This window comes from Papio anubis, chromosome 4 (genome assembly GCF_008728515.1).
Source record: "Papio anubis isolate 15944 chromosome 4, Panubis1.0, whole genome shotgun sequence".
Lineage (NCBI taxonomy): Eukaryota > Metazoa > Chordata > Mammalia > Primates > Cercopithecidae > Papio > Papio anubis.
In genome coordinates this window covers 138,905,759-138,932,426 of record NC_044979.1, presented here as the reverse complement: position 1 = coordinate 138,932,426, position 26,668 = coordinate 138,905,759, and the positions used below count along the sequence as shown (strand labels likewise).

The window sequence follows — 26,668 nt, the reverse complement described above, 5'->3', positions numbered from 1 at the left end:
TAGTAAGACCCCTGTCTCTACAAAAAAAAAAAAAAAATTAAAAATTAGCTGGGCATGATGGTGTGCGTCTGTAGTCCCAGCTACTCAGGAGGCTGAGGCGGGAGGCTCGCTTGAGGCCAGGAGTTCAAGGCCGCAGAGAATCACGATCTCACCACTGCATTCCAGCCTGGGTGACGCGACCAGACCCTGTCTCTAAAAAGAAAAAAAATAGAGGGGTGTATCTATCACGCTCTCAATAGATATTTAGCTTGAGTTCTATACTTTTTTCATGACCGTTTGTCTCCTGTTTTTCAGGTCATTCCTCCTCCCCTACACTTAATTCCCACCCTGCTCCCTCTTCACAGCTCACGCCCCTTCCAGGGGTCCTGCCTGCTGCCTCGAACTCCAATGATCGTCCCATTCACCTCTCACCCCTTTTCCCGCCTTTTTGCCCCACAAGGCTTCAAAGCGCGAGGACCTCATTGTCCTCCTCCCCCATCCTCCAACCAGCCCACAGGACAGCCGCGTTACCATGACGACCGGGCTCCTAGAAGCTGCAGTCAAGGACCTGGTTGCCATGGTTTCCGCTTCTCCTCCTCCAGCCCCGCCCGCGCTCCCTGCGGCGTCGGCGCCTGCGCAGTGTGTGGCGTGTCGGGAGTCAGAACCTGGGCGGGACGGGGCGGGGCTTCGGCCGAGAGGGAGGGAAGCCGGAGAAAGGATAAGAAAGGGAGTGGGACTGGCGCCTACGGTGGCCGAAGTGGGACGCGCCGAGCCGGAGGCTGCAGGATGGTAGGCTGTGCGAAGAGGGAGGGGAGGGGGAAGCGAGGGGCGTGGGCTGCACCTGCGGGGGTCCTCGGGGGCCGCCCTCGGGGTGAGCCGCTCTGTCTTCCCTCTGGTCCTCAGAGGCCTCCCTTGCCTCAGCTGGTGGGCGAGCCGGGCTCGGGAGGAAGAGTGGGAGGTGGCATTCGGGAGAGGGGCGGGGAGGGGGTGCATTTGCAGGGGAGCGTGGGCTGACGAAGGGGCGGCGGGGCAGTCCCGAGCCGGGAGGGGCGCTCGGGTCTTGGCTCCCGGGGGTCCCTCGATCCCCGCCGCAGGGAAGCAGCCTAAAGCAGAGGGTTGTGGGGGTCTCTTTGCGGAGGGAGGGAGTGGGGGTCACCTAGAACCCCTTCCCGGGCGGCACGGGCGGGAGCGGGGACCCCGGTGGGGAAAGGGGTGTGGGAGGGGAGTTTCCGGGTCGGAAAAGAGAGCGCCCTATTGGGTTCGTGGCGGTGCTTGCCTAGAGGCTGGGCCCAGGTAAGGAAGAGAGGTTGACTCGTGGTTTTGCTCCGAGGGACCCAGGCTTTGGGATCCCGGGCTCCAGGGCTCTCTGCCCCCAATCCCACTCTCTTTCCGGAACCCAGGCCTTCCGTCTTCCTGCTCGCTCCCCACCCCCCTATCTGAGCGCCGCACGAGGCTCCCCGGCGCCCCTCTTTTCCCCTCCACCAAAAAAATCAGTTCTCCTGAATTCTGATTTTTCACCTACTAAACTATACAGTGCCACACACCCAGGGATTCCAACCCTGGGCATGTCCATGAATAGGAGAGCTGCTGGGGGAAGGAGAAAACTCAAGGATGTGGCCCAGACCCCCTGAAACTGGGAAGCTGGGGTGCACTGGGCAGTGAGGGTTCTGTGTTCCATCCCACTTGACCCAGCTTGCTGTCTGTTCTGCAGACATTCTTTAGGGGAACCCCCTGGGTGGCGGGGCCCTGAGGGAGATTGGTCACCTGGTGTCTGGGGAGGAGTGGGCGCTTAGCAGGAGGCACCCTAAAAGGGAGAAAAGTTAAAGAGAAATGTCAAAGACATCTGGGTGCCCGCAGAGAGGAAGGTGGGATTTGGGCATCTCCATACCCTGTGTGGTGTTGGAAATACATACTGCAGAGGAGGATACCCCTGGCACTGGAGGGTGGTGTGTTTGGGATATCATTAAGATCTTATGGTTATGATGGGGTGGAAAATTGAGGTAGCTTCTCCAGGGACAAAATACCAGATTTCAGCACGGTGGTGGATAGAGAGAGGGTGGAAGAGAACAGGCATTTCTTTGGCATTGGTTACTGGTTTCTTGTCGCTCTGCTAGGCATTTTACTTACCTTTAGAAAGCAGAACCAGTAAGCAAGAGGTCAGGGAATCATGGTAATAATAATAGTAACTAACAACCGGGTGCAGTGGCTCACACCTGTAATGCCAGCACTTTGGGAGGCCGAGGTGGACGGATCACCTGAGGTCGGGAGTTCGAGACCAGGGCCTGGCCAACGTGGTAAAACCCCATCTCTACTAAAAATACAAAAATTAGCTGGGTGTGGTGGCACATGACTGTAATCCCAGCTACTCAGGAGGCTGAGGCAGGAGAATCACTGGAACTCAGAAGGCGGAGATTGCACTGAGCAGTGATCGCACCACTGCACTCCAGCCTGGGTGACAGAGAGAGACGACAGAGAGAGACGACAGAGAGAGACTTTGTCTCAAAAATAATAATAATAGCTAACATGTTATACTGCCTGCCTGTGTTAGGGACTTGCATATATTAACTCATTTAGTCTCAACAACTGTGCAAGGCAGGTACGATGTCCATTTTACAGATAAGGAAACTGAGGCCCAGAGACTTACAGTAGTAATTGGCCCAAGGCCCTGCATAACTAGTAGAGCCAGGATTTGAACCCAAATGATGGACTCAGAAGCTCTGACTTCCCCCTGCTGGTGGAAATACCCAGCATTGAGAGCAAGGGGCTGGATGTTGGAAGAAAGTAGAGAAGAATTAGCCGGGATGAGTTTGGGGAATATGTGTTTACCCTTGGTTCTGCCCTCCCATCCCCCGCAGATGCGATTCATGCTGCTATTCAGCCGGCAGGGAAAACTGCGGCTGCAAAAATGGTACCTGGCCACTTCGGACAAGGAACGGAAGAAGATGGTGCGGGAGCTTATGCAGGTTGTCCTGGCTCGCAAGCCCAAGATGTGCAGCTTCCTGGAGTGGAGGGACCTCAAAGTTGTCTATAAGAGGTGACTCCCCACCTACTTTCAGACCTGCCTAGATTCGAGTTGGGCAGTGGGTTAAAATGGCTGAGAAATGGTCATCCTTTAGGTCAGGTAGACCTGGGAGCTGAGGACCTCTGGAGGACAGTGATGAATGTCAGCTTCCTTTTTTTTCCCCCCCAAACTCTTAAATAAGTTCTTGTTTACCACTTGGTTTTGCTCACGCGCAACACCTGCCTCACTCACGTGTCCCTTTGGGCCCTATCTTGCCCCACCGCACATGTCCCTTGCAGTCGGTCCTGCCCTACTTTTCCTAACACACACGCGCACACACCCTTTCCAGTTCCTTCTCTTCGGAGCAGGTAAATTACTTGGCTCAGGTTTTTGCTGAGTCAGACTTAGGAGGTCAGAGGGCAGGAAGGAAAAAGCGTGCATTCTTTGCGTGTTTTAAAGACAGCACAAAGAGGCAAGTGAGTTACTCTTTACATGCCCTGGGGCCACCCCACCTGTGGCCAGCCAGGGCACAGACCACCCCCAGGCTGGTGGGAGGTTTGAGCCCAGAATGCCTGGGTCCTGAAGCAAGCTTATAGCATGTCTCATGCATTCCTCTCCACAGATATGCCAGCCTCTACTTCTGCTGCGCCATCGAGGGCCAAGACAATGAGCTCATCACACTGGAGCTGATCCACCGATACGTGGAGCTCTTAGACAAATACTTTGGCAGTGTAAGTCTCCTCTGCCCACCAGTTTCCATTCCCAGCAATCCCCTTTGGTAATCTACCAAACTTTGAGGCACCTCCAGTCTCTGCTCTGGAAGTCTCAGGGGAGAGGTGAAGTTGGAGCAATAAGAACAGTAATTAATTTCCCTTTTTAAGCTTTAAGCCTATTAACCATGTCCCATAATCGTCCCTGAGTGGGGAGAGTGGGGGCAGGATCAGGCAGTTAATCTCCACTTAGAGCTTAGCTCGGACTTTTCACACAGAGACCAAGTTCAGATTTTTTGTTTAGTTTAAATTTTTATTTTTTTAGAAACAGAGCCTCACCCCGTCACCTGGAGGAATGCGTCCTATGGCTGGAGTGCAGTGGCACAATCATAGCTCACTGCAGCCTTAACCTCTGGGCTCAAGCCATCCTCCTGCCTCAGTACCCTGAGGAGCTGGGACTGCAAGTGCACACCACTACGCCCAGCTAATTTTTGTATTTTTTTTTTTTTTAGAGATGGGGTCTCGCTATGTTGCCCAGGCTAGTCTCTGGGGCTCAAGTGATCCTCCCACCTCAGCCTCCCGAAGTCTGGGATTACAGGCATGAGCCACTGTACCTGGCCCCATATTCAGATTTTTATCACTGGTTCCTGATCTTGGATTTGCATTGGAATTTTCTGGAGAATTTTTTTGAATAACAATGTCCAGGTTCTACTATCAGAGATTCTGAATTAACTTATCTGAGGGATAGCTCAGATCTTAGATGGGGTGTCGTAATAACTCCATAATTTGTGTCCCACTTAACATTTATAAAATGCTTTTGGGTCCTCTTGTTTGCTCCTTATCCCATCCTAGCAGTAGGTGTTGGTATCTCCATTTTTGAGGCCAGAAAACTGAGACTTACAGATGTTTAAGGACATGTTTAGCTAGATGGTTAGTGGCAGAGCCCTGCTTGGAACTCAAGTCTTCCACCCCATGGTCCAGAATTCTCTCCTTCCCTGCCCCATGGTGTCTAGGAAGCGGGGCTACCGCAACCTTTGGTGGGAACAACGTCACAGATTTTGTGGGGAAGGCAAGGGGAACCACAGGCAAGGGTAGATGAAGCAACTAATGTTTCATGATCAGGAGGAAAGAGGCAAGAGGAAGAGGGAAAAAACTGATCCAAGGCAAGGTGCGGTGGCTCATGCCTGTGATCCTAGCACTTTGGGAAGCCGAGGCAGGTGGGTCACTTGAGGCCAGAAGTTCGAGACCAGCCTGGCCAACATGGCAAGACCTTGTCTTTACAAAATATTTTAAAAATTAGCTGGGCATGATAGCGTGCACCTGTCGTCCCAGCTACTCAGGAAGCTGAGGCAGGAGGATCACTTGAGCCCAGGAGTTCGAGGCTGCAGTGAGCTATGATCATGCCACTGCACTCCAGCCTGGAAAACAGAACAAGAGACCCTGTCTCTAACAAAATAACGAAACAAAACAAAAAAAGTGAAAAAGCTGAACCAACTACTAAGGCTTGGGGGTTGAGGGCAGAACCCAAGGTGGGAGGCATTGTCTAGAAAAGGAAGTGGCTCCAGTTGACCCTCCATGCTCAACTCAGCCTCTCCCCGCCCTCCCAGGTGTGTGAGCTGGACATCATCTTCAACTTTGAGAAGGCCTACTTCATCCTGGATGAGTTTTTGATGGGGGGGGATGTCCAGGACACCTCCAAGAAGAGTGTACTGAAAGCCATCGAGCAGGCTGACCTACTGCAGGAGGTATGGGCCAGGGACAGTGAGGAGGAGGAGGAAGCTCACAGTGGTGGACAGGGCCTTCCCTCCCCTGGACGCCCTGCCTGCCCTGCCCATCGTCACCAAGGGCCCCCCTTCCTGTGGTATCTGACCCCCACTACGCCCGGCTCTCCAGCTTACCCTCAAGCCCTGACCCCATGGGGTGGGAGGTAGGGTGGCAGATAGCCCACCTGTGCACCCCTCATTCCAAGCTCTGTCCTTCCCCCAAGCTCCCAGATGTCTCATGGCCACCCAGTCTCCTTTGTCCAATTCTCTGAGCAAGGCTTAACGCCAAGGGGTTAAGGGTTTGCTTTGGAGTTAAGGGTTGCTTGGAGAATTGGAGAAGGGGCACCTGGTAGGTCATTCTTTTCTTCCCTGGTTTCTTCCCCCACCCCTCTTTTTTTTTTTTCAACACACACATACTCCAAAGCCTCTGCATCTCAGGAGGAAAAGGCTATGGGGATTTGGGGGCTGGGGCAGAGGGCACCTGGATGTTGGTTCTCCCTGCTCCCCAGCGCCCCCGCTCTCACCCCATTACTGCCTGCCCCCTCTCTGCTGTGCCATCACCGAGCCCTGGTGCAGGGAGATGAGTCACCGGAATCTGCAGTGATGAGCGAGCCCGGCCTGAGCTGGCTCTGAGGAGGGGGAGAGATGGGGGGTGAGGGGGGGCTCATCTCTGCAGTGGGAGAGAGGGCAGAGCTGAACTTGCCACCTCACTGGTTGAGCTTCACCTTCCCACACACTCGCATATACGCACCCTGGCACACACACACATGGCCTGGCACACACACCCACCGTGTCACCAGTGTTGCGCTCAGACCCTAATGACACATCTCCCTGCTGCCTCGTTCACCTTCCCTCGGGGACCTGGCACTCACCTCCCACTGCCTCACCCGACTCTGAAAAACAGGACCCAGCCATCTGTACCCCCCAGGGCCCCAGAAAGATCCCCCACCTCCTTGTCCCGGCTTCACTCCCTTTACTCCCAGGTGTCAAGGCGGGGCCCCTGCTCACCAAGCTCCCAGCTTTGGGCTCTCTGGGTGGTGACGGACTCAACCTGGACCCCACCTGCCACCGTTGGCTGGCTCTGGGGCTGGCCCTGGGAGGCTGGTGGGCACCCCCTGAAGGGCTCGCTGGTCCAGCCTTGGGCTCACATTGGCTTCTCTCCCCCTCCCCCGTGTCTGTGCCTCCCCCGTCTGACTCTTCCTCGTGACTGCTGTCTTGCCCACCCTGTCGGCCTCTCCTGGTGTCTGTGCGTCACCCTCTGTCTGTCTCTGCCTTAGGAGGATGAGTCGCCGCGGAGTGTGCTGGAGGAGATGGGTCTGGCATAGCCCCCGCTGGGCTGGGGCATGGCGATGGGGTCCTGGCAGCATGGCGGGAACGGCTGCTTCTCCTCTGCCCAGGCCCCTATTCTTGGTGGGACTCGGCTGCCCCTCCTCTGCTGCCTCACCTTCTTTCAGAGTGAGCTGTGGGCTCAGGCCCTTCAAACATTCCCTCCCTCCACCCCCTACCTCCACTTTCCCCTTTACCCACCAAAGGTTTTAGGAGCTAGGAGGCAGGAAAATGTGACCCAGATGGGGGTGCTATTTGGCTTTTATTCCCTGCCTTTGCAGAACTGATGTCCTTCCCTCCCTAATAACTGTAAATATATAAATATGTCAGGTTAAAGGGAAAAGGTTTTCAGGGCACTTCTCTTCCTCTCTGCCCCGTAACCTACCTCCACCCTCCCCCTAGCCAGCCAGGGCGGCTTCTCTGCCTGGGAGGGGAGCCAGACCCCTCTCTTTCTCCTTGGCTGCAGTGGGGCTTCTATCCAGTGCCAGGGAGGAACAACATAGTTAATTTTTTTCTAACCTTGCCACTTTGAGGGAAGGAAGGGTTGGGGGAAGGGCGAGCTTTATGGGACCCTGGTCCTGGTCTTGTCCCTCTTTCACTCCAGTTCTGGGTGAGGCAGGAGCTGGGAGGGGTGGGGAGGGGGAAGTGTCTGCCTTTATTTCCTTTCTTCTGAAATAAAAGGAAAAGCATTTCTGGACTTTGCTGGCCTCGGGCTCCATGAAGGAAGGCAGGGCTGCTGGCATCATCGGGAGGCCAAGGGGATCCTGCCAGCCTTGGGAAGAAAGGGAGAGCACGCAGTTAAATGAGAATTTCAGATACACAAATCATTTTGGGGATACATGTGTCCCAGCAATGTTTGGGACACATTGAACTCTAAAACTTCATCTGTTGTCTATCTGGAATTTCAAATTTCCATTTCCTGTATTTTATCTGGCCACCCTACCTTAAACGGATTTTAATGCCCAATGAGTCTCCAAACAGGCTGCCCCCAACTCCCTGAGCTGCCTTTACGAAAGGAGGAACAACTCTTCAGGATGCGGGTCTGTTATGGGCGATTTCATTTGCCCAGTTTAGTTTTATTTGAATCAGTTCACAAGTACCTGTGATTAGAAAAGGCTTAAGATGGGAGGCCAAGGTGGGCAGGTCGCTTGAACCCAGAATTCCAGACCAGCTGAGCAACATGGCAAAACCCCATCCCTACAAAAAAAATACAAAAATTAGCTGGGCATGATGGTGCACACCTGTAGTCTCAGCTACTCAGGAGGCTGAGGTAGGAGGATCACCTGAGCCCAGGAAGTCGAGGTTGCAGTGAGCTGTGATTGCACCACTGCACTCCAGCCTGGGCAACAGAGTGAGACCCTGTCTCAAAAAAAAAAAAAAAAAAGCTAAGAAGTGGCTTTAGCCAGGGTGTCCCTGTGGCTGCCACCCCCTCCTCCCCGCATTTCTTGCAAAGTACCTAGGACCAGGAATTTAGGGAGCAGTAGAGGGAGGTGGGTGGGTGAAAACAGGAAGCTCTGGCATTACCCGTGTGGCCCCAGGATCTTGGGAAGAAGGAGCCGAGTGGTGCCCAGAGCTGTGGCACCTTCTGCGGGTCGCCTTTTTCTTTTGAATCAGAGGTGGCTGGACTCATCGCAGACAATTGGCTCTTTTATTGCATTCCGCTGGGCCTTTCTCTGTCAAGCCCTGGGGAAAGATGACTTTCCCACCATCCCCCAAGCTGGAAGTGGAATTTCGGGTTTTTTAATGGGTGCAAGCCATATCCTCCTCTAAAAACAGTTTCAGACTTTCCCCACTTACCCCTCGCCTTAGTTTGGGGGCAGGAAGCAGGAGGACATGGGGACTGTGGCTGGCGCTTCCCTCACCGCCCCTTGGGAAGGACCACACAGGCCCAAGGGGACGGGTGAATAACCGAGAACAAAGTCCTAATAAAATAGTCACTTTTATTTCTTAGCAAAACTATTTCCTCCGTGAGGGGTATTTACAACAGAGAAAGGAAAGAAGGGGTCAATTCACAGCGATTTGGAGAGGTTGGAGGGGCTCGTGGGAGGCCCGAAGGGCTGGAGACAGACACTTCACACAATTAACTGGAACTGCTTTTTCCGGTTTCGGACGGGGACGTCCCCAGAGGGACTTGATGGGGCTGGGGCCCCGCGTGGGGAGGGAACTCGCACAAACCACCCGCCGTCCTGGGCTGGCCCCGGGTCACCCGCGGGTGAGCTCTGGGAGTTCGGGCTCTGGACCCGGGAAGGGGGTCTGGCAGGTCCCGGCGCAGCCCGGGGACGGGGGCGGGGCCGAGGGGCGGGGCCGGGTCGCATGCAAACACCGAGGGGGAGCGGGCGACACGGAGGGGGGCGGCGGCGCGCGCGGCGGGGGCGCGCGGGGGCGGGGCCGGGGGGGCGGTCACGGGCGCCGGAGCAGCACGTGCTCGATGTAATTCTCCAGCTCTTCCTGCTCCTGCAGCCGGCGCTCCTCAGCCTCCGCCTCCTCCTGTGCGCGCCGCGCCTGGGCCTCCCGGCCGGGATAGTGGCGCGAAGGCGGCAAGGCGTGGTGGTAGTGGCGGCGGCGCAAGGCCGAGGGCGGCTGCAGTGTCCGCGGCCGGATGTAGTTGGGGAAAGGGTGGTACGGCCCTGGCGGGTACACCTCGTCCTCCTCCCGATCCCAGGGCGGGAGCACCTCGTTCCAGTCCGGTAGCTCGTCTCTAGCGGGGGCGGGGGCCGGGGGCGGGGGCTGCGGGGAGCGGACGTGGGTGGGGGCGGGGGCGGCACGGGGGGGCGGCACGGGCTCAGGAGGGGCGTTCTTCTTCCGCTTCCGCTTCTCCTCCACCTCCTCGATGATGCTGACCACGTCGTCCGCTGGCAGGTGGAGTTTGGTGGACAGCTCAATGAGGCTGTCGATCGTCTGCGGGTCCATCTCCTCGTCGTCGTCCTCCTCCCCGCCCTCCTCTGCCCCCTCGGCCTCCTTCCGCCGGTGGCCCGGCGTCTCCTCCTGGGAGCGCTTGTCCTCGGCGCCGGCTTCCCCGTCCTCCTCCTCCGCGAACAGGAGCGCGTTCTGCCGCGCCCTCTCCGCCTCCTCCGCCTCTGCCTCCGCCTCCGCCGCCTCCTCATCCTCTTCCCCCACCCTCTCCTCCCCGCCGCGTCTCTCCTGCTCCGCCTCCTCCTCCTCCCTTGCGCTCTCTCGCTCCTCTGCCGCCTCCTGCAGCCCCCGACCCCCGAGGCCGCGCTGCCGGGCCCCGCCCTGCAGCAAATACTGGAGCAGCAGGTCCGAGGCGAGGTCGGCCAGCCGCTCTTCCTGCGCCGCGGCCTGCCGCGTGGCCTCCGCCTGCCGCCGCCCGGCCTCCACCTGCGCCAGCCCTTGCTGGAGAAGGCGCTCGCCCGCCTCCGAGCCGCCAAGGAGTGCGCTCTCCGGCCGGCGCGCCTTGGGGAACGGGGCGGCCAGGCCTTGGTACGCCTTGGACAAGGGTGCCAGTGCCTCGCCTAGGTGTGTTTTGGGGGAGGACATTCCTTCCCCGAACTTGTGGGTTTCGGGAAGGGGCCCGCTTTCGGGCATACGCGCCTGGAATTGCGAGGGGGCCGGGGGCGGCAGGGGCGCGCGCTCCGGGACACGCGCCTGGAACTCTCCCCAGGAAGCGCGCCACACGCGCTCTGGCCCCGGGCTCTCCAGATTCACTCGGGTCAGCGTGTGCGTGCGGGTTTCCGTCTCTGCTGCCGCCGTCTCCTGCTGGCGCTTGGCGCTACTTGGACTGAAATCTCGCAGTTCCTGGAGCAGGGACGCTAGCGCCTCGAGCTCCTCGGAGGGATCACTGGCCTCGGGCCCATTCTCCGGAGTCTGAGGGCGAGGCGGAGCCGCGGGCTCCGGGCTCTCCGGCGCCGGGAGGCTGTGGGTCTGGCTGCGCACGGTCTCGGTCAGCAGAGCTTCAGCGGCTTCTTCCGCCGGCCCCTGCTGGGAGCCGCTTGGTGCGGGGGGCGAGGCGGGGCGGTCGAGTGCCTGCAGCAGCACCGCGGCCAGCGCCCGGGGATCCACGCCCTGGAAAAGCTCTCCCTCGTCCTGCGGCTCGGAATTCCGAGCGGCTCGGACCTCTGGGGCGCTGCCATCCTTTGGCCCGGGCACTGCGTCCCCGGCTACCGGCTCTTTATGCTCAGAGCTGAGGGGAGGAGGCTGCGCCTCAGGGCGACCCGGGGGTGCTGCCCCTAACCCCTTGATCAGCAGAAGGCAGAAGAGGGCCGAAGCCGACAATCTGAGGGCTTTCATGACCAAGGGGCTGCCGGAGACTGAAAAATAGAAGGGACCAAAAAAAGAGGATTTCTGTAAGAATTCCCCTCTCTAGGTCTACGTTCCCTTCCCCCACCTTTCAGCAGGAAACCCGGGGCTTCCCTGATCCCCCAAACCTTACCCAGAAGAGGAACGTTTAGGAGCAAAGGAGGAAGATGTTGTGCCGATCTCTGGAGCCGTGTAAATGGGAAAATAACCACCGAAGCCCTCGCTTACCCAGGGTCTCCTCGCCCCCTTCCCTGAGCCATCTCACTGCCATCGCCCACGTACTAAGCAGCAGCAATATGGGGGAAAAAAAATCTCTGCTCCCTCCCCGTAGGACTCCCCGGATGGTGCGTGGGCGACTTCAGCAGCGAGAGAAAAAGCTGCGACTCCCCCGTTTACTGGGGACCCTTACCAGGGGGCTCCCTGCTGTGTTTGCAACACCCGCATCGAGAGGAGAGAGAACCCTCCCTCACGCCCACGGCTGCCGAGGGTTTGAGGGACGGACAGCGGAGTATTTACCAGCTGGTGTCACGACGCGAGAGGTGGAGAGGAGGGTCGGGGCGGGGTGGGGACAGGGGAAGATCGGGACGCGTCCGCCTCGGCTCGGAGCGGTGGCCGGGATACGAGCGACGGGCGAGGTCTGGCGTCCCGTGGGCTGGGCTCAGCTGGGTCGGCGCGGCTTCGGGCGGCTCGTTCGCTCCGGCTTCAGCACGCTGGACAGCGCCCGCGCCTCCACAGCCTTATAAAGGGGAGCGCGCGGGGTCACGTGGGCGCGCCCCTCCCCATTGACGTCAATGTTCATTCATGGGGAAGCGGGCGGGCGCCCGGCGGAGGGAGGACGCCCTATGATTGGAGGGTGCCTGCCTCTCCCGGCCTGCGCCTGCGCGCTCGGGCCTTCGGCTGAAGGGGTGTGCGCTAGCGGAGCTCCGGGAAATGAATGAATGAATGAATGAATGAAATGCTGAAGCGGGCAGGGCGGGGGGCTATGAATGAATGAAGGAGGGACGAAGAGAAAAGGATGAATGAATGAATGGGAGAATGAATGGAAGGGTGGGTGCAGAGGCGCTGGAAGGCGGGAGGGTGGGTTGCAGAGCAACTTGGAGCTGCTGGATGGAGCCCGCGTTGCTGAGTGGAATAGAAAAAGGGCAGCCCCAGCGTCTGACTGGACACCAGTGGGAGATCAATACTGGGGAGGGGAAGGATAAAGATTCAAGAGCCGAGGAGGGGGCGGGTTCCCTACCCCAAGACCACGCGCCCAAGGACAGCATGAACCTGAGCGCGGAGGGACAGATCTGCGCGCCTGCAGGCGCTGTCCGCGGATCAGCGGTGCGGGTGGCAGCCCCCTGGCAGGGTCAGATGGGTGGATCTTGCGGTTTTGGTAATCCCATCGGGAAGGGTCCGAGTCGGAAGAGAAGGGGGAAAGAATGAGCATGTGTGTGCCTCTGGGTCGTGTCTGTTTCACGACCCGTGCTGTGTCTGGAGAAAAAGGTGTGTCTGTCCTTCTGTCCCCTGACTGCCGCTTGTGTCAAGGCCCCCTGCTGTGCCTCCTTAGCCCATCTCTTCCCACCCTCCCCCGTCGCTTTCCCTCCTGCCGCTCCCCTCCCCCAAGGACGTTTGGAGGGCGAGACCAGACCAGGTGGGGAGGGGGTTGCGCAGGTGGGGGGTGACTCAACTCCAGCTCTCTCCACCGCTTAAAGGGAAGGTTTGAACGCGATGGGAGGGGGGCCTGCAACGTCAGAGATAGCCCCTCTCTGCCGCCAGCCCCTTCGACCGTATCTCCTGCCAGAGAGGTTGGGGCTGGGGGCTTGGACAGCTAGAGGTTCCGGGGGTGGGGGGCGATGACGCACAGATTTGCGCAAAGAGAATCCATCAGCGAGCTGGGTCCGGTGAAGGGAGACCAGCCGTGGGCGGGGGTGGGGGGGAGGACGGAAATGGGGAGGGGGCAGGGGAGAGGAGAGGGTGGCAAGGGGGGCAGCCACTGCAGGAATGAAGGGGAGGGAGGGAGGAAGCCTGGAGGGGGCTGCGGTGCTGGCAGAGAGCGTGCGGGGGCGTGGGCAGGGAAGGGGGGAATGACAATGACACACGCCAAACACACACGAACTGCGGACACAGGGGTGCTCGTGGGCACACGCAGGGCACCCGCACCCTGAGACTCTGGAAACCGAGGTCAGGGCTGCCTGTCAGGGGCTTAGAGACTCTTTCAGAAATGGTCCTCGCCCCCCTCCTCACCTCTTCCTGGCACTGACCCTCCTTCTAACCTCCCCCTCCCTACACACACACTCACGTGCTTTCTCTCTATAACCAGCAGTGGCTTCTCGCTTCCATCAGTGGCTCGACTTTCCCAGAAGAAAGCCCATCAGCTCTGCGGGGAAAGAAATGGGGAGGAGTGGAGAGGGAGAAAAGAGAGAAGAGATGGCAGGGGAGGAGGAAGGAATGAAGGGATCTGGAACAGGTAGAAGGAGCAAGCTAAAGGAGAAAAAAAAAAACTGAGAACCAAGGTGACAGTGGAAATTCCAAAGAAAGGAGGGAAAAGAGGGGATAGGAGACCCCGAGGCAATGCCTCCCATCCCCACACACAACTAGCCACGGCCTCCCCTCCTTCCTCTCCCTGCCCCCCATCTCCCCTTCATCTTCCCAGCCTGGATACAGAGAGCAGTGGGATGGGGAGGGGGTCACGTTACCTTCCTGAGGAGGATGAATCAGAGAGAGATGGCTCAGACATCTGGAGAGGGGGAGGGGAAGCCATCCAAGAGAGAAGGGAGAGGGGAGGGAGCCAGCCAAGGGGGCTGACTGAGTAGCTGATGGGGATTAGAGACCAAGTTGCAAGAGGAGAGGAGACAGGCACCTAGAGAAACTGTATTTGCCTGTGGGCTTGTGTGTGCACACACACCTGCGTGTACATGTACGTGGCTTGTGCATGTGTGTTTATGTGTGTGTGGAGATGAATGAGATACATGGCTGGGAGTGGGGAGAAAAATAAAGGGAATTGGGGGAAGCAATTGTGCATTTAATCAGATCAAGAGTGGATGGGCATGGTCGTGTTTCCAATTTAACTACGTGATGTTCTATTCCGGTCTGTGTGGCTGTGATTGTGTGTGCTTCCAGGTGTGTGTGCATGTGTGTGTGTGTTGGGGGGTTCTTATCTCTTCTGCATGCCTGTATGCCCGTGCAGTTTGGAGTCTTTGAGCACACCCAGTTCTGGGCATCCGTTGGTGTCCAAAAAGTGTGCCTGGCTTGGTGGCACACAACAATGTATGTGTAAGCACACACATGCCCCCACTCCCCATCCCTCCCTTCCTGCACTTAAGTTCAAAAGCCCAGGAGAACTTCTCAGAAATCAGCATCCTCAAGGCTCCAGTCATCCTGTGGTGAGGGACGGGGTGGATGTGAATGCCTGGGGCACCAAAAGCTTGGAGATTCCACAATCTGGGTCTTGACTCTGTCTGCATGGCCTCTGGACTCATTCTGTTTCTGCCACTCTCCATCCCAGTTCCCTACTGGGTCAGCTCATTCACACACTCCCCCCCTCTACTGGGGGTGAGCTGTGTCCTTCATACCCTGCTGCCTCTAGGGGCTTCTGGACTGGGCACAGGTTCTTGGGGTGGGGAAAGGAGGGAGACAGTAGAAAAAGAAAGAGAACTGAAGAGAGTGGGAGAGACAGAGTGCTGGAAAAGGCAGAGCCGATATGGGGACCTGGTTGGGGATGCCTGGTATTGGCTCTGACTTGTTTGTGTGAATCCATCATCTCTCTTTGTATTTGTTTCTGAATCTCCCTCCAAGAGGGTAGCTGGAGAAGATGGGATCCAGCATCGTAGGAATCCAAGCTGAAGATTTGGAAAACCAGGAGAGTGAGGAAGAGCACTGGGTCTTTCCTCTGGGAAGGTCTGGGAGAGAAAGAGAGCAGGGGCTTGTGGACCCCGAAGCTCACCGTTCCCCTCTTCTCCTCCCCCTCCCCCTAACCGGTGACTCACCTCTGCAGCCTTTAACTGCGTCAGCCATGGTGGAGGGGCAGGCAGGAAGGGGCCACTTTATGAGAGGGGAAGGGGTCTCCACTTTGAACTTACAGAAGATGCTGAAGGCCCCCTGAAAATTGCCCCATTTAAAATATTGCCCTATCCCCTCCCCATCCCAGAGCTGGGGAGTCCTGGGGAAGGGACTGAGGGGTGGGCTGGGGGCTAGGGGAGGGTCTGGAATGATGAGTGATGGGAAGGCGATGCCCACCCTGATTTTTAGTGCCTAGGTCCCACTCGCCCTCAGACCCCCACCCACTCCTGAGTGGGGGAGGGGAGACCCAGCAAGCGGGGGAGGGCAACGCCGCAGAGATGAGTCACCAAGAAAGAGAGAGAGAAAGAGACAGAGATGGGGAGAGACACGAGGAGAGAGCCACTGGAGAGACACACACACACACACTCAAATACACACAGAAACACACACACACCATCAAGGTGGTACCCACCAAGAGAAAGAAAACCACTTCAATCATCCTGAACCAGCCTCTTGCAACTTCCACCTGTCACACACACAACACACTGTCCTACAGAATCACACTGAGATTCGGAGACACACCCACTTACACAAACACAATGTCACACCTAGCCTAGCAGTTACCCAGACCTAGGCTGGAGATGTGTGCAGGGCAATGGAGATGTGCTCTAAGTGTTCTCATTCATTCCTTTTACCAGGTGGAGGGAGGGGCGCCAAAACCCTCAAGGAATGCGACTTCAGAAATCCAAGACACGGTTGCAGGGACTCACAGGCTGCGCTGTGCACACTCGACAATACACACAAGTCGCCTGCCTCCCCGTCCACACGTACATAGTAACATATCAAGCATCGTCCTCATCAAAAAACAAACAACAGAAAAAAACCACTTGAGGTACCTGATTCTGGGGTACACCAGGCACGTTGTCCCGAATCCATCCCACCCAGACACCCCCTGACTCGTGCACACATGTACAGAAACGCAGACACACAAAGACGCCCACGAACACACTCACACGGACGAAAACCACCTTGTGCTGCCTCGCCCGCGTCCGCGCACGTCCTGGCGCCCCCGCGTGTTACTTTGGGGGATCGCAGTCTCCGCAGATCCAGAGCAGGCTCGCGGGGGCGGTGCCCAGGCTCTCTCCACCTCCTCCACCCACCACGGGTTGCCCACCTAGAAAAGGGGAAAGCAAGCCCGGCTGGCCACGGGCGAGTCTGGAACTGGGGGGTTAGAGGCCTGGATCCTGGCTGATGGAAGCTGGTCTTGGATGCCAAGAGGGACTTGGATGCCACAGAATTGGGTAGCTGCCGACTCCCAGGTCCAGGGAAAAGCGAGGCCCAGGGCAAGTCAGGAGGCCGCGCCGCTGCCCACCTCGGTCCTGAGCAGCGGCTTCTTTCCTCCACTTGGCAGGGGTGGGGTAGGGGCGCACAGCCGGCAGCCCTCCCCAGAACCCCTCCCCACCTCCCCCCTCTCCCTGGGGAGTCATTAGCCCCATTGCCACAGGGCTTAGAGATCCTCTCTGATACAGGCTGCTGGGGAAAAGGGAAGATAATGTGTCTCATTCCTCTTCACTGGGAAGTGAAACAGACACAGAGGGTGGCCAAAAGGTCCATTTTATTGTCATACAGTCATGGTCACCTTGACAAGGAGGGTGGCAGCGTGGCCAGGCACAGGAGGCAGCCAAGCAGAGCAGCACAGTAGCAAAACCAGAGCTGGGGCAAGTGGCGAAGCGGCGGTTGCCCCTCCTCCCCCACCTTGTCTACATTCTTCCACCTGCTGGTGTCCACCTCTGCCCACATCTTGGATCCCATCCCCAGCGAACCCCGAACTCACTGCCAACATTCTCCTAGCACCTATGCATTGCTCAAGCTAACATCATCACACAGAGTGAAGTTCTAGGTCATGCTCTAGGCTTGGGACACCTGGGTTCTTTTCACTGGGAGGCTCCTAGCTACTATGAATGACTTAGAAGTCACTTTGATCTTTCCCAGCCTTCTGTTTTCTCCCTCTGCCTTTGATGTGGGGAACCAGTATTGGAGACAGCGCTGTGCAGATGCAGCTGTTACTACTTGCAATTAAATAGAAGACTCTCAAAGTTCTAAAAGCATAAATGATCCAGAGGAAGGGAGTGGTGTCCAGAAATACCAGGAGGTGGGGATTCCAGTTGCACTAGAAGGCGGCCTGGTTGGAACCAGGAGACAGCCCCTATGCCAGGCTGAGGGACCTGCCCTCCACTGTACCAAACTCTCCAGCCAGAACCACACCATCCCCGCTCCCGGGTGAGCTGGGGCACGGGGGAGCCTGCGAAATAGCAACGTTGTGCAAAGCTGGAGGGAACCCCAGTGAGAGAGGCAGGCTCAGAAAGTGCATCACAAGATGAACAAGGACTCAAATGGGGGAGCAATCTAAATACATTTCATTTTACAGGATCTCTCTCTCTCTCTCTCTCTCTCTCTCTCTCTCTGGATTGCACACTGGGCTGGTGATAGGAAGAGAAACAGGGACAGAAAAATGGGCACTGTGATGTTAAGCATGGTAGAGATCCAGAGAGGATGAGGATGGGAGGCTAAAGAGAATTGGGGAGAGGGCACTGATCTCTGGCACCAGAGCAAATATCTGGCACTTGAGCGGGGGGAGGGGCTTGAGGTGGAGAGGGCAGTGCAGGGCCAGTTTTTAGGGCTTTAGAAAGGGCAGGAGGAAGAAAAGAAATGTGAATTGGCATCCCACACAATCCTGAGCGCTTCCACGGGAGGGGGCAGAAGGGAGAAGCCAGGAAAGGGGGAGTTCACGCCCGGGCTGAGGTGATGGAGAAGGAAGGAAGGACTCTGAAGCCTGTGCAGGGACCAGTTCTTTGGGAAAAGGGTGGATAATAGCAACTCAAGGCCCCCACCTCCACCCCACACCCAATAGTCGGCAAGTTCAGGTCAGGGAATGGGCAATGGTGTTTGGGGGAGCTAGAGGCAAGATAGTAAGGGGAAAAGGGACAGAGTGGGGGGACCTGCGCCGGTAACGGCAGGAGGGCAGGACTCAGAGGGGACTTCCCAGGGGATGCAGCGTCGGAAATGGCAGGAGAGAGGCTGGTGGGGGAAACTGTGGAAGGGGGCGGGTCCAAAGTACTTCTTTTTCCCATTCCCCGCCAGAGGAGAGGCCTCAGATATCGGCCTCCAGCAGGTACTGTTCAGTATAACCCTTCACCAGCTCCAACCCCAGCCCGGCCTGGCAGAAGTCAGCCAGCTGCGACCACAGCTGGGGCTCCAGGAAGAGCTGGCACATAACGTTGAGGCCGGCGAGGCGCGGGGCCTGGCGCTGCAGGTGCCACAGCAGCTGGCTCTGCACCTGCGCGCCGTCGCTGCCGAAGGCGTCGATGTTGAGATAGCGCCAAGTGCCGTCCCCTCCGTGCGGGATGGGGAAGGGGCGCGTGCACAGTGTGAGCACGCGCGGGCGCGCGCGGCTGTCCACGCGCCACTCCAGGCCCTTGGCCGCCAGCAGGCGCAGGTTGCTCTCGCTAGGCCGGTAGGGCTGCCAGTCCTGGATGATGGTCCCGCCCGGAAGCACTTCACGCTGCACGGAGGGCGACAGCAGGAGGCGTGCCACGTCGCCGCCTGCCTCGGACACGGCCTCGGTGGGCAGCGGTGAGAAGGTGCCGGAGGTCCGCAGAGCCGCCAGCCGCGCGCTCAGACCGGCCAGCAGCGCGGACGCGTTGAATCGGACCAAAAGGATGCCCTGCGGGGGGCACGAGTGAGCGCGGGGCCGGCGCGGGAGGGCTAGCGAGCCCGGTGCCTCTCGGCAGGCATCTTCACTCCCAAGTTCACGGCCACCGGCTCCCACCTGCGTCCCTCCGGAGGAGCGACTGTGAGGGCTCCGGGCCGAGTAGGGTATGGGAAAGCCTGGGTTTCAAGGGTACCAGACAGGGACCAGGGTCACAGGCTCCCAATACGTGGATCCCCAAGAAGAGGTGGGATCAGTATGGAGTAGCCAGGGAACCGAGGGTGCGGGTCCCCGAGTCTCTAGGGACGTGAAAGCCAGGGAGGCCGATCAGTCAGTAGGATTGGAGAGGCGCAGAGGGAGGACAAAGGCTCAGAGGAGGATGCTTGGGTCCCTGAACAGAGGCAGGATCCTAGGGGAGGCAGGGTGCCCGAAGTTGGGAAGCGAGGACTAGGGTTTCAAGCTGGGAGTCGGGAGTTTGGCTTCCCCTGGGTCAAAAGGTCTGGTGAGGACTGGGAGTCCCAGGGCAAGGCTCAGGGGCCGCGCCACTCGGTAGAGCCCACAGAGAAGGCAAGCCCGTGTTCTGCTGGGGGTGGGGAGGGTCTCCTCGTGTGCCCCAGCAGAGAGGCCCAGCCATCCGAGTTCCCCGTCCTTCTCACCTGCTTGGTGATTAGGCGGTATTTCTTCAGCTCCCGGGGGCCCAGCTGGTCGTCCCGGGTGAGCCGTGCCACCTTGACCCCCGGGTGCTGTCGCTTGACCAGCTGCGAGCAGAAGCGCTGCAGCAGCCCGGCCACGCCCTTCCCGCGCTCCCAGGGCGCCACGCGCAGGCCCTCCACCAGCGCCGTCTCCCCGGCGTCGATCACGTTCACCGACTCCAGCGCGATCTGCGGACCGAGGCCGTTAGCCGGGGGCCCTCCCCGCCTCCGCCCCTGCCAGGGCTGTCGGCTCACTGGGCTCTCCACTTCCCACACGCTGAGCACTCCGTCGTCGTCACCACTCGGGCACCAGGCCAGGCCTGGGTTGGCACGGCCCTTGGGCCTCAGATTACAGAGCCGGCAGAACAGTCAATCGCCGGGGCCTCGTCCACCTTTTTTTTTTTTTTTAATTTAGGACAGGGTCTCCTCACCCAGGCTGGAGCGCAGTGGTGCGATCACAGGTCACTACAGCCTCAAACTCCTGGGCTCAAGCGATGCCTCCCACCCCCAAGCCTTTCTAGTAGCTGGGACCACAGACACGCACCCCTACTCCCGGCTTTTTCTTTATTTTTATTTTTTAGAGCGGAGGTCTCCCATGTTGCCCAGGCTGGTCTGGAACTCTTAGCCTCAAGTGATCCTCCAGCCTCGGCCTCCCAAAGAGCTGGGGTTACAGGCGTGAGCCAACGCGCCCGGCCCCTTCTACCTTGTGCGATGCTCCAGCTCCGAGTGTGTCAAGTCCTGGACCGCTAGCCACGCCCCTTCTCTGGCTCCTTCCCGGGGAGTTTACCACGCTCCACATCCTCTTAGCTCCTCCCCCAGCCCAACTCTAAGCTCATCCTGCTCCCACCCTTAGCCTACCCTGTCTCTCCTGCTCCCCACCTCTTTTGCTTTTACCCCCAGAAAAATCCTCCAGTGGATCCTCAAACTTCCAAGTGCTCACCTGTCCCCCTGGTTCCTCTGCTTTAGGAGTCCTCCACCCCACCCTCACTGACATAGCCCCTGGATCCGCGCTGCAAGCCCTGCGCTTCCTCAGCATCCGGACGAAGGCTGGGGAGAAGCTCTCATCCTCCTCTTCCTAAGGTCCACGCACCCGCAGGTGGCTTCACCCCATGTCACCTGGGCCCTGCCCCCGGGCTCACCACGCCTCCGTTGCGCTTGGCCAGCACCACCGTGCGGTCGGGATCCCGGAGCCAGCTGTGGTAGCGGCTGGGAAGGTAGTCTAGGCCGCCGTAGATGCCCCCCGAGATGGCCAGCACTTCCTCAAACTCCCGTTCCGTGGCTACCACGAAGTCCAATGGCTCGGCCTCAGCCTCAGGCCCCGATCTGGACCCAGGCTCGGCCCCCGACAACTCGGCCTTGGCCTCAGGCCCTGACTCGGCCCCCCGGGGCTCAGCCTCAGCCTCAGGCCCCGATCGGGACCTGGGCTCGGCCTCCACCTCCTGTGGCCGGGTTTCAGAGCTTGGCTCTGCATCTCGGGCAGCCTCCTTTTCTGGCTTAGTGACCTCTGAGGTGGCTGTGCCACAGCTGGCTTCCAGCTTCATGACCCTGCAGAAAAAAGAGAATGCAGCACGTGGATCAGAGCCCTTCCTTTCCACATCTGGGCCCCTGCACACAAACGGTCCTAATGCCCCTTCCTACACAAATACCCTTTCTTTTTCTTTTCTTTTCTTTCTTTCTTTTATTTTTATTTATTTATTTATTTATTTATTTGTTGAGATGGAGTCTCGTTCTGTCGCCCAGGCTGGAGTGCAGTGTCGCGATCTCGGCTCACTGCAATCTCTGCCTGCCAGTTTCAAACTATTCTCCTGCCTTCGCCTCCTGAGTTGCTGGGACTACAGGCACGGTGCCGCCATGCCTGGCTAATTTTTGTGTTTTTAGTAGAGATGGAGTTTCACCATGTTGGCCAGGCTGGTCTTGAACCCCTGATTTCAGGTGATCCTCCCACCTCAGCTTCCCAAAGTGCTGGGATTACAGGCATGAACCACCACACCGGCCCCTTTCTTCACTTCTTCTTATTATTATTTTTAAATACAGATAGGGATCTCGCTATGTTGCCCAGGCTGATCTCAAACTCCTGGGCTCAAGATCCTCCCACCTTGTCCTCCCACAGTGCTGGGATTACAGGTGTGAGCCACTGTACCTGGCCCACAAACACCCTTTCTTTTCTGCTGTCCACACAGACCCTGGGAATGGAGGGCTCCCACCTCCCTCCCTCTTCCCACCAGTTTCCAGAAATCTCAGCTCTACCCACTCCACTCTTACGGGATGCTCCCTAACAGTCAGAAACTTAGAACCCTGTGAGCTCTCCATAGACCAGCCCCAGATCTCCTCCAGGCCCAGCCGGCAACCAGGGACCCAGGCAAAAGAAAAAAGGCATTTGGGGGTAGTTAAAAAAAAAAACACACAAAACAGGAAGGCCGGGCACGAAGACTCATACCTGTACTCCCGGCACTTTGGGAGGCCAAGGCAGGTGGATTGGTTGAGTCATGGAGTTTAAGAACAGCCTGGGCAATATAGTGAGACTCTGTCTCTAGAAAAAATACAAAAAAATTAGCCGGGCATAGTGGTGCAGTGGGCCTGTAGTCCCAGCTGCTCTGGAGGCTGAAGTGGGAGGATCATTTCAGCCAAGGAGGCAAAGGTTGCAGTGAGCCATGATCATACCACTGCACTCCCGCCTGTGTGACAGAGAGAAACCCTGTCAAAAAATAAAAATAAAAAAAGAAAGAAAAGGAAAAGAAAAAGAAGAAAAAAAAAAAGAGGCACACTCCTTCAAGGATCCCATAACCTCTCTAAGACCTCTGCAAGGACAACATGAGAAAGAAACTCCCCTCTGTACACAAGAAAGTTCCCAGAGAACAGTGGAGGATTCACCCCCACCCCCATTTCCTGACACTGCCAGTTACAATCCCAGCCAGGGCAAAGGGAGGAGAGTGTAGACCCCAAATATCCTCCATATTGCTGCCCCAGTTCCCCATCCCCCCACCTCCACCTCTTGACATACACATTCAAATATAAGCAAGATAGACAGCTCCACTAGAAAATGTCAAGGCAGCCTAGCACGGTGGCTCAGCCAAGGTGGGTAGATCACCTGAGGTCAGAAGTTTGAGACCAGCCTGGCCAGCATGATGAAACACCATCTCTACCAAAATACAAAACTCAGCTTGCTGCAGTGATGCCTGTAAGCTGCTTACTAGGGAGGGGCTGAGGTCAAGAGCCCACTTTGAAGCCGAGGTGGAGGTTGTAGTGAGCCTGAGCCGAGGTTGAGCCACTGTACTCCAGCCTGGGCAACAGAGACTCTGTCAAAAAAAAAAGAAAGAAAGAAAAAGAAAAAGAAAATGTCGAGCCATTCCTTCTAAGCCAATCAACCCCCACCCCCCACCCTCCTTTCCTTCCTTCTGCCCCTCTTCCCCATAGGGAGACTTGGGCTCTGTCCACTCCAGGACTAGGAACCATTTGAAAAGGGTTCTGTCCGAGTTCCATCAAAACGAAAGAGAAAGCCCCCTAACCAAGTCCCAGCGACTTCTATTTCTGGGCCTGTCTCTTCCAGATCAGCCAAATCGACCAATCAAATCCCCCCTCTCTCTTTCAGCCAATGATATTGCTCACCTCAGATAACCTACATTAAGCCTCATTAACCAACATCCCAAGGGCACAAAGACCAGCTACTCTGTGGGGGTGATATTGACTTAACTGGAGTTTTTTTGTTTTTTTTTTTTTTTTTTTTTTTTTTTTTACAAAAGCCTGACCTAGGTTCCTAGGTTTGGGGAAGGTTGACCAGCAGTGGGACCAAGGAGTGGTTTGCACTTCCAAGTCATAAACAGAGCTTGCCTAAACACGGTATGCTCGCTATACAAACCAAGCTTCAAGACAAGAGTTCCATCTCCCTCTTTGTTTTCTGATTCTTTCTCATCTGATTCCAATACCTGGAGGTTACCTGGATATGGAGCCAGAATTATCAGAGGAGAGGAGGAAACCAAGCTCAGAGGATTTAGATCCCCTGCTGGGGCCATTAGAGACCATCAGTTTCAACCCATTGTTTTCACAATCAAGGAGATTACCCTTGATTTCACAATCAAGGAGATTAGCCTTGCCTGAGGTGACTCAGTCTGGGTAGAGCCAGACTAAAAGTTAAGTTTCCTTGGCTTCCAGGCCAGGGGAGAAGCCTGTTATTATTGTTGTTGCTTGTTTGTTTATTTTATTTTATTCTTTGAGTCAGGGTCTTGCTCTGTCGCCCAGGCTGGAATGCAATGGCATCATCATAGCTCACTGCAGCCTCAACCTCCTGGGCTCAAGCGATCCTCCCACCTTAGCCTCCCGAGTAGCTGAGACTACAGGCGTGTGCCACTACACTTGGTTACTTTTTTAAATGTTTATTTTTTTTTAGAGATGGGGTCCCACTATGTTGCCCAGGCTGGTCTTGAACTCCTGGGCTCAAGCGATCCTCCCACCTCCACTTCCCAAAGTGCTGGGATATTAGGTGCGAGCCACCATGCCCAGCCAAGATCTCTTTGTAGTGTATCTGGATCTCTGAACTCAGCCTGAAGAGCAAGGAGGGGAACTACTGGGTCCTTGAACAGGAGTTGAAGGGCCCAGGTGGGATAAGATGATGAAGAACCAGAGATGGAGTTGCTGGGAACTCCCTCACTGTCTGGCCCACACGGTCAGCAATCCCTATGCCAACACACAAGCCTCCACGCCTGGGACCAACCCAAGCCCCAGACCTCTTGCACCACACTCTGGGGACAATGCGACCCAAAGAAGAGCAAGTTAGCTTCTGACTCCATCTGCAGCTCCAGGCAACATGAAGCAGCTCTTCATGGCTCCCAGGAAAATGCAAGCTGGTGGTTCAGTGGTGCCTCCAGCAATTCCCTCGCTGCCCCCAAAGGTGATGAGGTGTGAGCAACGGGTAGACTGGAACCCACCTGACTCATTCAAGACATTCGGCTCCAGTCTCCTTCGCTTGCTTACAGTGGGGAGACCTTTTCCAAATGGTATTTCTACATCTCAGATAAGGTTGTTTGTGGCAGGAGGTAAGGGTAGGGGTGGATGTGGGGAGTTCCCAGAGTCACGGGGAAGGAAGAACTTTCCAACGCATCCCCCATCTTTCAACCTAGGCACCACCTCTACCCCATTCCCTTTTTGGGGACATGAACAAAGCTTCCCAGGTCCTTAAACCTTGGAGGAGGTGAGTAATAAAACAGGTCAGGGATTCCAGACCAAGCCAAACCTGTGGGCTGGCCCGTAACCCTTGCTTCACACGCTGACCGCTTCCTACCCTCCAGTCCAGCACCCTCTAGCCTGGTTCCATGGAACTCTTAACTCTCATCAGATGTCTAGGCAGAGGTGGAGGCAGCTGGTGAGTCCAGGGCACTGTCGGGGACGTAGTCCAGGTATCTCCTGGACCAAACACCCTCCTAAAAGAGGAACAGCATTTCTTGGCCCGGCAAGGTGGCTCATGCCTTTAATCCCCGCACTTTGGGAGGCCGAGGGAGGCGGATCATCTGAGGTCAGGAGCTGGAGACTAGCCTGACTAACATGGAGAAATCCTGTCTCTACTAAAACAAACAAACAAACAAACGAAAAAAACAAAAAACAAAATTAGCCTGGCGGGCTGGCACATTCCTGTAATCCCAGCTACTCAGGAGGCTGAGGCAGGAGAATCACTTGAACCCGGGAGGCAGAGATTGTGGTGACCCGAGATTGTGCCATTGCACTCCAGCCTGAGCAACAAGAGTGAGATGCCGTCAAAAAAAAAAAAAGAGGGACAGCATTTCTTTCTTCATCCCTATCCCCACATCCTTGGGGACATTCTTTAAATCTCATAAATATGAATGATTGCTTTGGGGAGGGGGTGATCCGAGTCATAGCTGGGCATGATCGGAGTCAGAGCTGGGAATGCCGGGAGCCCACCCACCCGCACCCCACTCCCACCGCACCCCCACACACCTGAAATATCGATGCCCTTGAGGCCGATGGCTTCTTGACACTGGGGGAGGGAGCAGAGGGAGGGAAGGGAGAGCCCAGTCGCCGGGGAGGCGGAGACAAAGAAGGCGGCTGCACAAAGCGCCCAAAGATGAGAGCGAAAAGAACGGGAATGGAGGCAGAGAGCAGACAAAAGCAGACAGGAGATGCGGCCGCAGGGGACAGGCCGGGAAGCGGGAGGAGGCTTCGACACTGAATCACAGACATGACACCTCGTGACTCCGGGCCCAGCAGATTTAAAAAAAAAAAAAAATCCTAGCACGCACCCCCTCCCCTGGGACACTGTAAATAGAAAGGAGCGTGACACACCCCCTTCGCCCCGGGGTGTGGAGGGCGGGGATCCGGGGGCGGAAGGGGTCAAGGGGAAAAGAAAGTCAGAAAAAAGGCTGGAAGAGAACAACCTTGGAAACAGAGACAAGGGAGAGGCGATGAATGGGGGCGGGAGGGAAGGCCTAGGGAGTGGGCAGAGGCAGGGGCTGAGGAAGTTGGCCCAGCGAATAGGGGTGGGGACCCCAGAGGGCCATAGTCGTGGAGGAGGGGGGCTGTCCTGGAGGGTCTTCCCGAGTGAGGGTCATCCCCCTGCCTCTATCCCGGAGTGGGGGCTTGGGCTTGGGCGAGAGGAAGACTGCGAAGGGAGCGGTCTGTTTGGCGAGGGTTCCCCTGGGCACCGGACCCTGGGGACAGGTGGGAGCGACATGGCAACAGAGGGGGGCGGGGGAGCCCTTCTGGACACCTGAAGCGCAGCCTCTGACTCAGTTTTCTGGGTCACCGGACTGGGAGGGGTGGGCAGAAGGCGGCGCAGCTCCTTGGTACCCCTGGGGGGCGGTGGCCTTCTGCTGCCCCATTCTGCGGTGAAGGAGCACGCTAGCCCCCTCCCCAGTCCCCAGGCCCGGCCGCCCCCCTACCTCGCCAGAGCCGGAGCTGGAGCCAGGGCCGAGATGCCGCAAAGCCAATTGGGGCGGGCGGCGGGCGCAGACACCCCCGGTGCCAAGCGAGAGGTCCCTTTGGAGCCCCCAAGAGTCAAAGGAGGATGATGCTCGGGGACTCCGCCGCGCTGTCGGAGCCCGACTCGAACGTCGAAGGTCAGCTCCGGGGCTGCGCCGCAGCACCGTTGGCGACGCGGGCCGGGGCGCCCAGCGGTTCAGGGGTTCGGGTGGCACGCGTGGCTCCCGCGGCGACGCTTCGGCGGCAGCTTAGAGGGGCGGAGACCCCGGCGACACGGAAGAAACCCGGGACGGATCCGGAGCGGACTCGTGCCCTGCTGGCGG

At 57.4% G+C, this 26,668-nt stretch overlaps 3 protein-coding genes across 5 annotated transcripts; 1 reads left to right on the top strand and 2 right to left on the bottom strand.

Annotated features, from left to right (window-relative positions):
- The first annotated feature begins 644 nt into the window (after window positions 1-644).
- Window positions 645-7,476, top strand: AP1S1 (adaptor related protein complex 1 subunit sigma 1). 2 transcript variants are annotated; one of them, XM_003895815.4, is made up of 5 exons: window positions 645-768; window positions 2,835-3,013; window positions 3,603-3,711; window positions 5,298-5,435; window positions 6,731-7,476. In XM_003895815.4, the coding sequence occupies exons 1-5, from the start codon at window positions 766-768 to the stop codon at window positions 6,776-6,778; spliced, it is 477 nt and encodes a 158-aa protein (XP_003895864.1). In that variant the 5' UTR covers window positions 645-765; the 3' UTR covers window positions 6,779-7,476. The 2 variants fall into 2 exon arrangements, with proteins under 2 accessions (XP_003895864.1, XP_009201010.1); XM_009202746.1 differs by lacking the exon at window positions 645-768 and adding an exon at window positions 1,203-1,272.
- Window positions 7,477-8,699: 1,223 nt separating this feature from the next.
- On the bottom strand, window positions 8,700-11,767 carry VGF (VGF nerve growth factor inducible). Of its 2 annotated transcripts, none has more exons than XM_003895816.5 (2): window positions 11,553-11,767; window positions 8,700-11,047 (listed from the first exon to the last, which is right to left on the bottom strand). In XM_003895816.5, exon 2 carries the CDS (start codon window positions 11,025-11,027, stop codon window positions 9,180-9,182), a length of 1,848 nt encoding a protein of 615 aa, XP_003895865.1. In that variant the 5' UTR covers window positions 11,028-11,047; window positions 11,553-11,767; the 3' UTR covers window positions 8,700-9,179. The 2 variants fall into 2 exon arrangements, with proteins under 2 accessions (XP_003895865.1, XP_009201011.1); XM_009202747.3 differs by lacking the exon at window positions 11,553-11,767 and adding an exon at window positions 11,170-11,546.
- A 4,845-nt stretch (window positions 11,768-16,612) lies between these two features.
- NAT16 (N-acetyltransferase 16 (putative)) lies at window positions 16,613-21,141 on the bottom strand. Its single transcript, XM_021935702.2, has 3 exons — window positions 20,558-21,141; window positions 19,383-19,607; window positions 16,613-18,741 (listed from the first exon to the last, which is right to left on the bottom strand). Exons 1-3 carry the CDS (start codon window positions 20,957-20,959, stop codon window positions 18,169-18,171), a joined length of 1,200 nt encoding a protein of 399 aa, XP_021791394.2. The 5' UTR covers window positions 20,960-21,141; the 3' UTR covers window positions 16,613-18,168.
- Between the last annotated feature and the right edge of the window lie 5,527 nt (window positions 21,142-26,668).